At 40.3% G+C, this 16,768-nt stretch overlaps 1 protein-coding gene across 2 annotated transcripts in view; it reads left to right on the forward strand.

Annotated features, from left to right (window-relative positions):
* Nucleotides 1–7,934: 7,934 nt before the first annotated feature.
* Nucleotides 7,935–16,768, forward strand: part of ERCC4 (ERCC excision repair 4, endonuclease catalytic subunit) — a 33,114-nt gene continuing 24,280 nt past the window's right edge. Inside the window, exons 1-4 of one of the 2 annotated variants that reach the window (XM_059693208.1) lie at nt 7,935–8,257; nt 9,686–9,866; nt 13,081–13,276; nt 14,414–14,621. In XM_059693208.1, the coding sequence (XP_059549191.1) occupies nt 8,051–8,257; nt 9,686–9,866; nt 13,081–13,276; nt 14,414–14,621 (792 nt within the window). In that variant the 5' untranslated portion in view covers nt 7,935–8,050. The remainder of the gene's footprint in view (nt 8,258–9,685; nt 9,867–13,080; nt 13,277–14,413; nt 14,622–16,768) is intronic. The other variant, XM_059693207.1, reaches the window with a different exon arrangement.

Consider the following 16,768-nt stretch of genomic DNA (forward strand, 5'->3'; position numbering starts at 1 on the left):
TTTCCTGTGAAGGTCAAACTGGGCAATGAGTAGATCTATGTTAAGTAATTATCAATTCCACTTTTGAAATGAGCCAACTTTGAATTTTCTAAACCTATTTTTTATGGAGGACGCATTTACCCCAAGGTATTTCTTAGAAAAATATAAGTAGCAAACTCCAAATCAAGCACCTCAGAGCTAAAAGGACCAGGCCATGAAAAAATTAAAAGACAGAACATTTTTTTCAAATAGGCTATAATTTAGATTTATTTATTTAATCCAAGATGTAATACACTATATGATCATTGATATCTTTTTTTATTGAATTCAGTTTTTATATGTTATTTTTGTTTATATTTTTAATACATTCTTAACTATATGATTAAAAAAAAATAAAAGATAAACAATGGGGGGGAGATTTTTTTCTCTCCTTCTCACTCCCATCTGTTCAATTTCTTCCAATAGAAAACCTGCGTCTTGGCTTCTTATAGATGCTGCCGGGATATTTATGTATTGTCAAGCATAAATCACAGAAAGTTATTTTACATAGCACTCTGCACTTTGCTTTTTTCTGAAGCAACTCTTTCTGATTAATGAGAAGCCACAAGGTTTGGGGACAGGGGTTGCAGCAAAATATTATTTCTTCAGATATTTTTGTTAATCATAGTATCATTGCATGTATGCTTGGGACGATATCTACTGCTTAAATTTATAAATTTTATCCTGTGTACATACTCCACCTCAATGACAAGGTCCTACAATTAAAATTACATGGTTTGTGTCCTTTTAATATTAAGTCACAGGTCACAAGTAATGTGGTCCAATAATCACACCCAAATTTAATGATTCCTTCCACCGGTGCTTCTTCTCCTATCTGTGCTTCTACAAGACTGTAGGTAGAACTAAAGTTAGAGAAAACATCAAACATCTACATTTAAATCCCCTTGTGAATTAAATGCCCAAAGAAACGACCCCCGTCACCACCAACTTTCCCCTCCTCCACAAGAGCCTCTAACTTCAAAATCAGACAAATATTTATAACAACAGCATCATCAGTGCCTACTGACAAAGACTGACAACTCTGAGAACATTGTCATTTGCAAGGTCAAAGCTCTTTGCCGGACCAGCTCCCAGGCATGTGCCCCATGCTCAGAAGGGCCCTAAGTTTGGTTGATTGCTCTGCTGTTGCCATCTTCAAATTCTCTATAATTTTTTATCAAGATGCCCGGCATTTTCATTTCCCACTCGTCCCCACAAATTATGTAGCTGGGCCCGTCCACTGCCCCTTCTCCAAAGACATTCTAAGAGAGAGGATGCAGTAAAGGAAAAGAAATGTCCCCATTAACTCTATAAATAAGGGAAAAACACACCTCACAGAGCTTGCCTGACTTGGGTATTATTTTCCCTGTGGGAGAGCCTCCTTGGGCTGCTCATAAATCCCTACAAAAGGTTTATTGCCTAATCCATAAGAACCACTATCATTTTCAGAACAGCCTATTTGTCATTGCAAAGAGGGGCAGCTAATTAGTTTTCATATTGAGTTTCATTCTTACTGTTTTTTTTCCCTTTTCTGTTAATGGTGGATGGCTTGTCAAACAGTAAAAGTAGTTTTATTTTTATTACAGTCATCAAAATTCCTTACTTCCAAGAGGAAAGATTCGTTTAATGATTAAATTCCCTCTGCCTCCATGAGGAATAATTAGTTAACTAAATACTACTTCTCTCAGGGGACTTATGAAACAGAATTCGTATTGTATTGGCACACCGGTGACTCCATTTTCAGAGAATTCATGTAAGTGATACACACCAGTGGACTGCCTATGGATGTCAGGTCCTGGGAGAACTCTGCTTCCCCAGTCCGGTGTGTACCAACCACTGCTTGCAGACAGAATCAGTAAGACACTTCTCAACGTTATATACCAACGCTTTGCAAATGTTTGTAGATGCTGTTGGGATGAATACGTCCCAAATCTATACGCAAGTGTTGCTGAATTCACAGTAGCCTCTTACAAGTATTGTTGCAACCAGTAGACACAAAACTCCGACTGCCATCCTGAGAGATTGATCCAAGAGTATTCTGAATTTATGTTAAAGGATGGGGACCATCCGAGACACGTGTTCAAACCTAACTGACTCAGGATGGCATTCAAAGCTTTGCAATAGTAGGCATCTGAGCTGGCAGTAAGGGTAGGGAGGTTCTTGGGCAAGGGAGACTGTGACACATGGCCTCAGGGCCTCTTTCTCAGTCCTGTCCTTCTAGACAGGGTAAGACATCTTCCCTGAGAGCTGGTCACGGCACTTTCCAGTCCCATAGAAACCTCCTTGCTTACTTCTCGTTCCCCACACCCAGGCCTTCCTTCAAGTTCTTAACCCACAGTCTTTCCCCACACTCTTTTTAGTTCTAATTTCCTCTTTTCCTCTCACAATCATCTTTAAGACATTTTAAAACCAGAGCTCAAATGACTCCCAACCACAAACTACTTTCTCCTTATTAGAGATCCAGGCATCAAAGGCTCCTTAGAAGTAAGGAGGGCCTGGCCAGCCTGGCTCAGTGGTTGAGCATCAACCTATAAACCAGGAGACCATGGTTCAATTCCTGGTCAGGGCACATGCCTGAGGTGTGGGCTCGATCTCCAGTAGGGGTGCAGGAGGCAGCCAATCAATGATTATCTCTCATCATTGATGTTTCTATCTCTCTCTCCCTTTCCCTGAAATCAATAAAAATATATATTTTAAAAAAGAAGTAAGGAGGAAGGCTTGGTTTCCATCTTAGAGGCACATGTGCCTCATGTCCTAGAATAGGGTGCATCATGTTAAGCAGTTGTCATTATGTTTCTGAATTAAAATTGGTTGAATAGCCATATCCTGCTATATTCTTCATCTCAATTAATCTACAACAAACCCATGAGGTTGGTCATATTATCAGCCCCATTTTAAAGATGAGGCAACTCAGGCACAGAGAGGTTAAGTAACTTGTATGAGGTCACACAGCTAGTAGACAACCAAACTGAGCACCTGAACCTTTAAAGCATACAAGCAAACTCTAAGGCTTAGGAGAGGAGTTAATTCCAGGAAGTGTTAGCTTTTTATCCTTTCTCCAGCTTCTGGCTTTACTAGGCATTAACACATATACTGGGTGTCCCCCCAAAATGTATACACACTTTGACAACTGACAGCTCAATTTTGAAAATGAAACGTATTTTAATAAACACTGCCTTTATAATTACTCAAAGTGTGTGTGTACATTGTTGGGGACACACTATATGTGAAACACCGAGATGGCTAAGAGAAATTACGATGGCCTCCTATGGCAGCCAAGCTAAGGGTAATGGAGATGTGCTGGGCTCTATCTCAGGTCAGGAGGAAAATGATGCTTAATCTCACTCTCAGCCCAATGCCAAAGGCCAAAAATGACAGCCTGCCCTATGTCCTCCTGGGCTAAACTGAAACTTGCAAAGTGACCTGGAGGGAAGATGGCTCTGTGTTGGGATCCAGCCCCAGCAGGTCCAGGGGTTCCCAAAGGTGTGGACGGAGTCGGCGAAGAAGGAATGACATGGAGGCAGCGTTCAGTTCATCAGCATAGTTGGCTTCTCTAGCTAGGATCTCCAGCCAGGTTCTGTGTTTTATTGTCTTGTTACATCTGTATTTATACCAGTTGATTTTAATCCTATCAACTTCTATTCTAAAGGTTAGGGCGTTTCTTATCTCCATTCCAGGGAGTAAAGATTATGTAGCTGAAGCATGATTGTTCGTAGTTAAAGTGATTAACTACCCGCCTGGCACTTAGTTAAGGGGTTTTATTCCCTCCCTAACTCCAGGGAAAAATCCCCACCTGGGGAAACAAACTTTCCTGGAGAGGTGACCTTGGTTAAAACACATAGCGCCAAGAAGGGGAGCAAACATATTAAGAACAGTATGCCATATACGCCAGGTCCCTTGAAACATATGCTGTGCAGATGTTTCTTCCTTGCAGCGACTGTGTCAAGCAGCAAGGGTGGACCGGCTTCCGGCAGCTCTGGTGACCAGATTATCGGGGGGGAAAAAAAGAAAGTTGGAGAATTATTGTGACAGCTACATGGAAAGTGGGGGAAGGGGGCTAGTCCCTTCATGTTCCCCATGGACAAAACTAAAATGTCTAGACACAATCTGTTAGAATCTACAAAAGTTGCTCCCCAGATACCAACTTTTGACATTAAGTATTACCCACCACACATATATTATATGTAGAATTCACCTGGTGATATATTTTAGTGATGATGAAATATTTATATAGCACCCGGGAAATTTATTCTTTGGCTTTTATTATATAAGCAATTTAAGTTCATTGTAAAAAAGTCAAACAGAAGGGAATGAACTGAGATATAAAGGTCTTACCCTGATGCCAACCACTCATTTCAACACCCCAGAAATAACTGCTTTTGTTAATAGCTTTTCTATGCAGTCACGAGAAAGTATTGTTTGTTTGCTGATGTTTTTAGACAAATGGGAAGATACTATGCATTCTTGTTTTGCAAATGCTTTTTTTTTCAGTATATAATAGCATGTGTTGTGTATCTTGCCACATACGGCTTTTGCTGGTTGCATGATACCCCACTTTTTAGGGATGCATGAAGAAATTTTGACTAGTCTCCTAGTAAAAATACCTCCTGATGCCTCCTAATTTCCTGAGAAATAATGGTAGCTCACAAAATAATGTAATGAGTAAACATCATTACATTTGTACACAAGCTCCCCACTAGAATATAAGTCTTATGGTGGCAAAGATCTTGCCTGCTTTGCTCATTGATAAACCCTCAGCACTTAGTGCAGTCCCTGACACAGAGTGGATACTCAGTAAGCACTCATCGGATGAATATGCCTGCATGTATATGTATGTGCCTCCACAGGTATTTTAAATTTCTGCATGTATTGACCAATCACCCTCCAAAAGTATTACCTCACCATGTACTCCTATCTATGTTTTGTTTTGATCAGTTGGGGACTTCATTTTTAGAGCTCAGTGTAATAGAAATAGTGAATGCTTGTGTATTTGTTTTCTGCTATAACAAGTTACCACCAATTTGGTGGCTTAAAACAACACAAATTTATTGTCTCTTGGTTCTAGAGGTCAGAAGTCCAAAATGGGTTGGCAGGGCTGTGTTCCTTCTGGAGGCTTAAGGGAAGAATTTATTTCCTTGCCTTTTCCAACTCCTAAAGGCTGCATTCCTTGGTGTGTGGCTCTTCCCACATCATTCCAGCCTCTGCTTCCATAGTCACATCTACTATGAGCCTCTTGTCTCTCTCCTCCCCTGAGATTACACTGGGCTCATCTTGATAATCTCCCCATCTTGAAATCTCCATCTTAATCACATCTGCAGAGCCCTATTTGCCATGTGAAGGGCATTATCACAGGTTCCAGGGATTAGGATGTGGATATTTTGGGGGAGCCATTATTATTCTGCCTACCACAGCTTAGCAGTCAGGTCTGACTTTCAGCATCGTCACTTCAACTGCATATTCTAACTATGTGTTGATTCCTGACCTAGCTTACCATGTCCTGACCTAAATCTAAGTAGTATGCTAACTAGCTTGGTGGTCTTGCCCCAGTTACATAGCCTCCCTGAACCTTCATTTTCTCACTTGCAGAACTGGAGAGATTGATACCTCTCTCATTGAAAATGCTGTATGTAGAATGTCTGCAGACATTCCATTCCCTTTAACCAGCCTTCAGGAATGATTCTATGCTGTTTTAATCTTGACAAAATGTAAATAAACTACTGGGTTAAGCAGTACCGAGGCAGAGAAGCAGATGCTCTTGTAAACTGGTGTGAATGTGAATTGGCGCAGGTTTTTTAGAGGGCGGTGTGGCACTGTGAATGTAATGAAAAGCCTTATAAATGTCTTTTCTCTTTAGCCCAGTAATTATCCATTTCTAAAGTGTACCTTAGGGGCACAGATGAATTTATGCATAAAGATGTTCAGTGAAATATCATCTATAATACTGGGGCAGAGGGAGTGGAAACTGTCAACGGGAGAAAGAAGATACCTACTAAGAAGAGCTTAGTAGGTGGCTCGCTGGGCTCAAATTTAAAAAGAACGCCTAACAGCCGTTTCTAAACAGGGGCCTCTTATGAAAGCCACAACTCAGGGAGAAGCCTGCACTAAGGGGCCTGCCTCCCACACTGCCTTCACTGTGTTCCTAACTTCTGAGTCAATCCTTATAAAGGAGTTCCTGGAGTCATATTTTGACCAATAGGACTTAGACACCCCCCCCTCCCCCCCTCATTCAGTGTTCCTCAGCTATATCATTAGCACCTTCACAGACCAATCAGAGAGGCTCCATTCTGACCAATCAGAACAGTGCTTTTGGGACCAATCAAACTGTGACAATTTGCAGCCCTCATTTGCATGAGGATGGACAAATCAGAGACCAGGAACCGAGCCATTCCTCTTTAAAAGTCTACTGCCCGAGGGCTCAGCCAGCACACTTTCCCTTCCACCAGTGGTGATTGAGTTTCCCTGGCTGGAGCTGAACCACCAAAGAAGCATCTCAGCAATCCAGAGTGGATGGAATAAAGTTTCCTTCCTCACCACACCCCAACTTGGAGATTCTTGTTGACATTGAATTGGTGCCAAAGACCATTGGTTGGAAAAACAAACTAAATGTTCACTAATAAGGAATTAGGGAGATAAGTATCATACAGCCTCATTACAGAAATTTCACCATATGAAAGGATTTTGTGAAAGGATATTAAACACCATGTTCAGAGGTTTGGCAAATGTTAGTGACAAACTTGGGGTTAAATCGGGGTTACTTCTTCTCTCATATCAAAAAGAAAACTTTGTGTGGTGAAAGAGTGTGTACATATTTGTATATAGGGTGTCCCAAAAATATATGAATACACTTTGAATAATTAATTATAAAGGCAGTGTTTATTTAAAAACATTTCATTTTCAACACTGAGCTATCAGCTGTTAAAGTGTATATACATTTTTTGAGGAAACACTGTATATATTAAAAGTATATATTTTATGTTACAGAGGTTATTTCTGGATTATGGGATAACAAATGATTTTTATTTGGGCTTACTTATATTTTCTAACAATGAAGGCTGGGGGAAAAGGAATTCTACACAGAACAATTCTAGATATAGAACAAAAACTACCAAAGGCGTCCCTCTAATGCAGTGGTTCTCAACCTTGGCTGCACAGTAGAATCACCTGGGAATCTTTTTAAAATCCTGATTTCTGGGCCTCATCCTCCGGAAATTCTGTTGTTGTTTTTTTTGTTATGGGGGGGGGGGGGGCACAACATTAGTAACAAAGAAACAGAATTTCCAGAGGATGAGGCCCAGAAATCAGGATTTTAAAAAGATTCCCAGGTGATTCTAATGTGCAGCCAAGGTTGAGAACCACTGCTCTAATGGAAGGCGGTACAGGGCTGCTGCAGAACACGTGGTTGAGACTTTATTTTAGATAGCTTATTGTATTCGAGACCTTCCAAGAGAAGCAAGAGCCCTGAAATTAGTAAGCTATTCTACTTACTCGAAACATTCTTGAAGAACAAGAACACTTAGAAGATTGACAAGATTAACTTTCTCAATTGTAAAGGTCCGGGATCTAAACTCCTTCAATTTCATTCTCCTCTCCTACTTTTTGGTAGCTTGTTTTCTAGCTCCAGGTCTAGGACGCCGGACTTTCAAATCCGAGATACCAAACAGGTAGAACGACTGAAGGCTCCGGGGTGGAGCCTGAGGCTTGCAGGGGCCACCTGTCTGGAGTGCTAGCACCGCCCTGTGACTCTACGAATCTTCGCTCCACTCGACTCCTCTTCGGCTGTGTTCGACCAGCACTCGTGTTCTCGGCTCGGCTCGGCTCGGCTCGGCTCTCTTCGGCTACTTTCGGGAGCTTCCCGTCGCAGCCTCGGTTCCCCTTCGGCCAGCGCTCGTTTTCTCGGGCTCGGCTCTTTTCGGCTCCCTTCGGGAGACGCTCGTCTTGGCTTCAGCTCCTCTTCGGCGGAGCTCGGCTGACGCTCGTCCTCTCGGGCTCGGCTCTCTTCGTCTGCGTTCGGCGGCGGCCCGGAAGGGCGCCCATGGAGCGGGGACTGTCGGCTCGACCGACGGCTATGGCGCCGCTGCTGGAATATGAGCGGCAGCTGGTGCTGGAGCTACTGGACGCGGACGGGCTGGTAGTGTGCGCCCGCGGGCTCGGCGCGGACAGACTCCTCTACCACTTCCTCCGGCTGCACTGCCACCCGGCGTGCCTGGTGCTGGTGCTCAACACGCAGCCGGCCGAGGAGGTGCGGCCGCCGGCGCGGGGCAGAGGGGACCCCGAGAGCGAGGGGGGCCTCCCGAGCGGATGCAGGCCCGGGCGCGGATGCGAGGCCTCTGAGGGCGGTGCAGGCCCCCCGACGCGGGGATGGGGGAGGCGTTGAATGAGGGGCCCGGAGGCAGATGCAGGTCTCTGACTCGGATGCGGGGACCCCGCGGGGATGCAGGTCCCTGACCAAGGACAGTGAGAGGGATGGAGGGGCCCCGGGAGGGGTAGGGGAGGTCTGTAGGAGGGTAGGGATAATGATGGAATCCCATAGTTGGCTATGCAAAGGGCTTGCTGGGGTCCAAGGAGTAGGATTGGGGAAAGGGGAGGGAATGGGGATGGAGGGATCTCTGAGGATAGTGGGGGGACGTGCAGATGCTGAGGCTGGGAGAGCCTTGTAAGGAAGAGGAGGGACTAAGAGGTTCCCCAGAGCTGTGGGAGGAGGGCATGGTGTCAGAGGGGAGGGAGCTGGAAGCCGAGAATATTGGGGCAGGGGAACTGGGGCTGAGGAGGGGGTCCACCTGGGCTGGGGGTGTTGAGAGGTGACAGCCTGGTCTGACAAGGCTGATGAGCAGGTGGCAGGAGGAACGTGTCGACTGAGAAGAGTGACCACAGTCTCCATCCATCTAGGGATCCCCTGTGCTGAACAGAGGCCTTAGCACCACACAGCAACCCCCCAACTTCACCCCCTGCCCCCCCCCCCCCCGCAAGGCCCCAGTAAAGGCAGCATTGAACTGAAGGTGTGAGGGCCCGGGGCCCCATGGACATGATGAAATTCCCTCTAGGGCAGATCTTGACAGAACTAATAATCTAAACATTGCCTGGGAAAAGGATCTTCTCACTCTCACTCGTGCAAACCTGGCTTTGGTGGGAAGTATTTTTTTCTAGGTAGCAGAATTCTTTTAACTCAGAGTTTGAAAGCCTTTTTTTAAATTGTTATTAAAATGCTAATAACAAGTGCAATGATTCCTTAGTCCGAGCAGTGGTCGGCAAACGCATTAGTCAACAGAGCCAAATATCAACGGTACAACGATTGAAATTTCTTTTGAGAGCCAAATTTTTTAAACTTAAACTATATAGGTAGGTACATTGTTATTAACTTAATTAGGGTACTCCTAAGGCTTAGGAAGAGCCACACTCAAGGGGCCAAAGAGCCACATGTGGCTCGAGAGCCGCAGTTTGCCGACCACGGCTAGTGTAAGCCTCAAAACAAAACAAAAACCAGAACAGCCGAGTTAAGTGCAGACTGGCTGGCTGATCAACGTAAAGTAGTAACTTGGTTTGTATATGCATTATTACGTTCGTTATCGCCAAGGAAAGCAGCGTATCATTTTAAATACAAATCCCTGCCACCGCATCAAAGCTGCCCCTGGTATTAAGCAGCCCACTAATTCAGTTTCATTTGGTTTAGGAGTATTTCATCAATCAGCTGAAGATAGAAGGAGTGGAACACCTCCCTCGCCGCGTAACAAATGAAATCGCAAGCAATGGCCGCTATGAGGTTTACACACAAGGAGGTGTGATATTTGCAACAAGTCGAATTCTCGTGGTTGATTTTTTGACTGATAGAATACCTTCAGATTTAATTACTGGTAAGAATTTGAAATTTTGTCATATGTAAATTTGCCTTTTTGGTGTGTGTGTGTCTGTCCCCTCTGCTAAACTACTCTAAGCTAGAACCTTCGTGTGAGTAGCATTGTATGTATTTTCTCAACATTGTCCTTTTAGCCATTAGCACAATATCTGACACATGATAGATGCTCAATAAATATATGTGGCCTGAATAAGTAAACAAATAAATGTAAGGTTGACTTTTCCTTGTTTTCTAAGCTGGTATTCAGTAAGTAGCGTGGTAATTGGATGGCATTTGCTTTTAGAACCTAATCAGACTTGAAATGTTTGTAAATATTCTTTGTATAATTCCTAAAATATTTGGTTTTCCTCTATAAAGAGTATTTTTCCCATGATGTGAGTTAGACCAAATAGTTGCTTGATTATTTTGAGAAGAATGGTTTCTTAGCTAGAATTAATATAGAAAAGGAATTATTACTATTATTACTTGTTTTTTTTAGAAACCCTTTCTGATTTCCCCAAAACTAATTTAGAGGCTCTGCCTCTGTGACCTCAGGTTATCCTGTGCTTCTCATAGCACTCAGAGCACCATATAATATTTGCTTATTTATTTGTCTGTCTGGCTCATGAGAGAACAAGCTTTGTAGGCACGAGGAACAACTTGCTCATCCCAGGCTACAAGTAACTGGGACACAGTAGATACTAAACACATATTTGTTGGGTGAATGATGCATGGGTGTACTGTGCTCTGTGGTGAACTTTTGGAGGGCAGAGAGACTTAGGAAATTCATAACTGTACTTTCCACTTTGTCTATCGTATTACTCTGAACCTGGGAGACCCTCAAAACATATTTAATGAATAAACATATGAATGAATTTTTTTTATGGCTCATGGTGAGCTGATTGTTATAAGCTGTGGCACAGACCATGCAGTCAGAATCACCTGACTTTGGTAATGCCACTGCTTACAAGCAAGTTACTTAAGTTTTCATTAATTTTTTTCACGAGTCCCAGTTTTCTCATTTCTTAATTGCTTAGTATTAGTGCCTGGTATGTAACAAACACTTAATAAATAATATCAAAAAAAAGTATATTGGCATTTTATAACCAGAAATCTTGATAGATCATAAAGTCTTTTACTGTTTGCTCCTTTCCTATAAGTTGTTTTATTTATTTTTTAAGTTGATAAAATGGAAAAAAAATCTTGAAACTACCACTAGATGGCAGTATTGCTCTTTCAATAATAGTCCAACCTACTTGAGCAATCTGAGTCCAATAAATATAGAGCGTGTAGGTAGTTTCTAATTAAAAGTTAATTTCTGTATGACCCAGTTAACTCATCTGTAAATTGGAGACAGTAATACTACCTTCCTTCTAGGATTATTGTCAAGATGAAATGAGATAACTTACGTAAAGTTCTTAGCATTGTGCATGGCCCATAGTAAGCATTCTGTGATTACTATGTGTTGTGAATGTTCCTGTCCTCAAGCAGTTTAGTGGAGGAGACCAATGTAAAAAAAATATTTACAGTACAGTATGAGATGAGATCCGAGATGTTATGGGAGCATAAAAGAATTCAATAGGCTTTTGTGGGATTAAAATTGCCCCCAGAAATATGACCTGCTTGTGTTGTTTTTATTTCTTTTTTAAAAAAAGTGGGGTTCTCAGATGGTGACACTTGGTAGGAAAAACTGGGTTTTGGAATCTTTGGTCTCCCATTACTTGTTGGATGACCTTAATTAAGTCGCTTTCCTTTCCTGGTCTCAATAATGCCTACCTCATAGAATTATTGTGAGGATTAAATTAAATAAAACTCTATAAAAGTGCCTAACCCCAGGGCCTCGGATATTAGTTCTTTTCCCCTTCCTCCATTGGGTTCCAAAAAAATGACAGCCTATTAGAGGATATCATTTTCTTAAATTGAGGTTCACCTTTTCTTTAGAAGTTATTTTCAATTTTATATAATATTTCAATCCAGGCCAGCAAATGTGGCCCAGTAGAGTACTTGGAACAACCCACCTACTAGGTACAGAGTCTTTTCTAAGTAGTAAATTAATTATGTACATGTACTGGGGTGATTGGAAAATCCTTTGTTTACAAATTCTTAAGTAATATTATTAATTTTTACCATATTTGAAAAACAACTTGTTTAGGCAAATAAATGTTAGCTCCATCCACCTTGATCCAAAAATTAAACACTAAAATAGTAGAATCTGAATTGAATGTATTGAACTACTAGAAGGGGTCATATATTGCAATTGGTGTCATTTTCTAAAAACTAGGAGTGATGACAACTGGGGCAAAAATGTGCAAGTGCATTTATAGCAAATATATGTAACAGTATATATAACAGGCTTGGTTTACGTCTACAAGACTGAGAATCATCATAGAATAATTGAGTTTTTGACCCAGAAATGATGTCTGTGCATTCTTATACCATCTCATGTCTGTCCCTAATTTATCATTAATCATACCACAACAAATTTATTATATATATATAAAAGATCATTTGGTCCAGTGCTTGTTTATAAATAAGAAAACATGTATAATTGTCCATATTTTTGTGATTCAGAGGAGTTGTCACTACACCCACAACTAAAAAAATATATGTATTAAACATACTCATTAAAAGTTTTTATTTTAACTGGACTAATTTACCTCTCAATTGAATACTCTGATTCTGAAAATTGAATTATTTTAATAGGTGTTGCAGATGTTGCCGAAACTTCTAAAATGCAGCGATTTTGTGTAGTGCACGTCTCATTCACAATAAAAGGAGAATTAGTAACGCACATAGCTTTCAGAAATGCTTCCACTGTGCCAGACATGCCCTACCCCAGGGCCTTTGCTCGTATGAATTCCTCTGCCTGGAACTCTCTTGGCCCACAGAGTCTGCAAGGCTCATCTCCTCATCTGCCTTTATTCATATGACCTCAGCGAGGCCACCCTATCTAAAATTTCAAACCACACCCTTCACACATACTCCCCCTCCTCTGATATATTTTTTTCTCTTCAGCTCTTGCCACCTTATAACCGACTGAATATTTTACTTATTTACATTGTTAATATAAGTGACATAAGGACTACGTGTTTTCTTTGAGGCTATACTCATAGCCAAAGCAGTGCTTGCCCATGCTCAAGTAGGCACTCAAGAAAAATGTGATGAATAAGTGAATGAAACTGAGCCTGAAAACTATGCCTATTCGTAATTGAAATTTTAATTTCCCCCTTCAGGCATCTTGGTGTATAGAGCTCACCGAATAATCGAGTCTTGTCAAGAAGCATTCATCTTGCGCCTCTTTCGCCAGAAAAACAAACGTGGCTTTATTAAAGCTTTCACAGACAACGCTGTCGCCTTTGATACTGGTTTTTGTCATGTGGAAAGAGTGATGAGGAATCTTTTCGTAAGGAAGCTGTATCTGTGGCCAAGGTAAATAGCATTATGTGATCAATTTCTGAGGGAATCTGCTGTCATTTAACTTTGCACTTTAATGTAATGTAAAATGTACTGTCATTGGACTTGATACATGCTCGTCAGGTTCGTAACAAGTGCATCCAAATATAAATAATGTATGGTCACCACATTTGTGATTCTTTTAAAAGGAGAAAGAGATTTGATAGTTATTTTTCTGGTAGTCCCATCAAAACCATCCAAATGCAGCCATGTTATCCTTTCTCATCCACTTAATAAAACTCCCAGAGAGCAATCTAGAGACTCATCTACACAGCAGCAGTAGGTGAACTGCAGATTCAGTGGCCAAGACTCCCGCTTCCACTTTGAAAATAACCCATCAGGGAAATAATGCCCAGAGATTTTTGAAGAATTTCAGTAAATTTCTAGGAAAAACAGAAGGCTTCAATTTTCAAACATTTTGTAACCTATGCTAATAGGTATTTTGGTTACACTTATGGTATTTAAGAGTAGTTGTTATCTTTTTTGTTTCTTGATTATACCTTATTTTGGGGATCAACAGACCTTTCCCGGAAGGGGCCAGTTTGTAAAGATTTACGTTTTGTGGGCCATGAGGTCTGTCAGTTCTTCAGCTCTGCCGTCCTAGCATGAAAGCAGCCACAGCCAATACATGAACCGTGGGCATGGCCATGTCTCAGTAAGACTAGTTATAAAAATAGGCCCGGCCCTGGCCGCTGTGGCTCAGTTGGTTGAGCATCATCCAGTGCACCAAAAGGTCGCCAGTTCGATTCCTGGTCAGGGCACATGCCCAGGTTTTGGGTTCGGTTCCCAGTCGCAGTGCATACAGGAGGCAACCAATCAGTGTTCCTCTCTCATATCAGTGTTGCTCTCTCCCTCTCCCTCAAAAAAATCAATGAAAACATATTTTTTAAAAATAGGCCCAGGGTTTAGCCCAGACCATAGTTTACTGACCTCTGCTTTATTTGAATAATTTCCATTCATGGAGGTTAAAAGTATTCCTGAAAACATTGTCATTTTGCTTTCTATATTGTCTGTCTCTTAATTGCATTAAAAAAATTAGAAAATTAAACCTAAACCAGAAATACATAGCTGTTGAAACTCTAGAAAATATTTGAAAAATATTTGTCTCTTTAGGTTCCATGTCGCAGTAAACTCATTTTTAGAGCAGCACAAACCTGAAGTCGTAGAAATTCATGTTTCTATGACGCCTGCCATGCTTGCCATTCAGACTGCTATCCTGGACATTTTAAATGCATGCCTAAAGGAACTAAAATGCCATAACCCATCGCTGGAAGTCGAAGATTTGTCTTTAGAAAATGCCATTGGAAAGCCCTTTGACAAGGTACTCTATTTCTTTCCTTTTTAAGCACAGTTTATTATGTTATAATTTTAAAGAATGCCAGATATTTTAATATTTGCAGTGTTCTTCATAGGAATTTGCTGTTGTTTATAATTAGATTGGAGGTGATTTAAAGTACAGATAGCTTCTTTGGTTTACCGGAAAGTAATCATTTGTAGTAAAATATGTGGATTGGCATATAAGCACAATTCTGATCTTGCAGTGATTATCCCATTTTAAATATAATTAAGAGGAGCACAAGTAACCTTTTTGCTCTTAAATGACAGCATTAGGATATCTACAGGTAGAAGAGTTTTACATAAGACTGCTTCAGAATGTATAATCTCTTGTTTAGAGTAAGAATAATTTGGATGAGTTTTCATTAGTGAGGAATTTGTTGCCTTAAAGTTACATTCTGAATTGAGAAAATGGTAAGACTTTAGTTCAAGGATTTTTTTTTTCTAATTTTTTCATCATAGGCTAATATTAATACAGATAGGTAAATGTCTGAGACTGAATTGTAGATCTGTAAAATGCTCACTTTTTAAGGATTCCAGGCACCTTTTTTTTTTTTCATATTTTGGTAGACTAAGTTCCTTTCTTTAAAATTCTAAATCAGTTTCTTTGTCACTGGAAGTAATACAGAATAGTTATAAAAAAGGAAAAATTAAAATCCTCATTTCTTTAATTTCCCCCCCCCCAAATAAGCATATCTTTTACTGTGAAGTAATGATACATAAAATGAATTTTCTCTGTTATTAAAGTAAAGCTTATTATAATTTAGTGTGTGGTGAAAACACACACACACACACACACACACACACACACACACACACACAAAAACCCTTCACATTCTTTTAATAGAATGTCTATATCCTTAGAAAAACAAAACATAGTCTAATATGTTTTGCATTAAATTTCTGTTTAACATCCCCTGGCTAGTAATAGTCAAAGTATTGTTTTAGGTATTCTTTTAGTAACCAAACTAAATATAGCTATAACATGCATCTTGTTAGAAAATTTAACTTTTATAGATGATCTTACAAAAGAGACAGGCATTACATGTCCCAGTTTGTCTAGAACAGTTCCAGTATCTGCTGGTTATTATGGAATAATTATTAATAGTATCATCTCATTTTTACAAGAATCCTAGTTTGGACAATAAATTTGTTAGATAAGATGCCATGTAGTGATACTGCTTCCATGTGATGCTACCAGTATTATCCTTTTTAGTTACAGAGTCAGTTTATGGAGGAAATGTTCATGTATAGTTGTGGATATGTAGATATCTGCACTGTATTTACAGTACATGAAGTTGTTGTGTGTTTTAGGCAACTTTTTATTATCTTAAAAAGCAATCAAGCCCGGCTGGTGTGGCTCAGTGGTTGAGCATTGACCTATGAACCAGAAGGCCACGGTTCAATTCCTGGTTAGGACATACGCCCAGATTATGGGCTCGATCCCCAGTGTGGGGTGAGCAGGAGGCAGCCGATCAATGGTTCTCTCTCATCATTGATGTTTCTATCTCTCTCTCCCTCTCCCTTCTTCTTGAAATCAATAAAAATATATTTTAAAAAATTCAAATTTAGTCAGTTTGTTAATTTAACAATTTAGTCAATTTAACAGTTTAGTCAGTTAGTAATTTAACAATATTTTCCCTTCCATGAATCACACTAAAAAAATTTAAAAAGCCAAGACCTTTTGCACTAACAAATTAAGGTACAATTATTTAATTTAATGCCATGTAGTTTCCCTGGTTTATGCCCTCTGCTCCACTGTCCAACTGGACCCCACAATTTATCAATCCAGGATAAGGTCACAGCTGAACTTGGCAGAAATTGAATGTCTGAGCTACATGCTTTGACTCTTCCTAAAAATAAATCATTGATTATCTGATGTTTATGAGGCCTTTTCTCTTCTGACTAAAACTGTACATATGGACAATTATGAATTGACTCTATCTGATTATAAAGATTCAACTGATGAGGCGCTCTGCATTGTATTTGAAAAATTAAACATTATTTTTAGAATCTTATGAACTGAAATTTCTATCTACTTCCTTGGAAGATAATATTTTGGATATTTTTATTGTGATAAAATATACATAACAAATCATTTTAACCATTTTTTAGGTATATAGGGGATGATAT

This window comes from Myotis daubentonii, chromosome 4 (assembly GCF_963259705.1).
Source record: "Myotis daubentonii chromosome 4, mMyoDau2.1, whole genome shotgun sequence".
Taxonomy (NCBI): Eukaryota; Metazoa; Chordata; class Mammalia; order Chiroptera; family Vespertilionidae; genus Myotis; species Myotis daubentonii.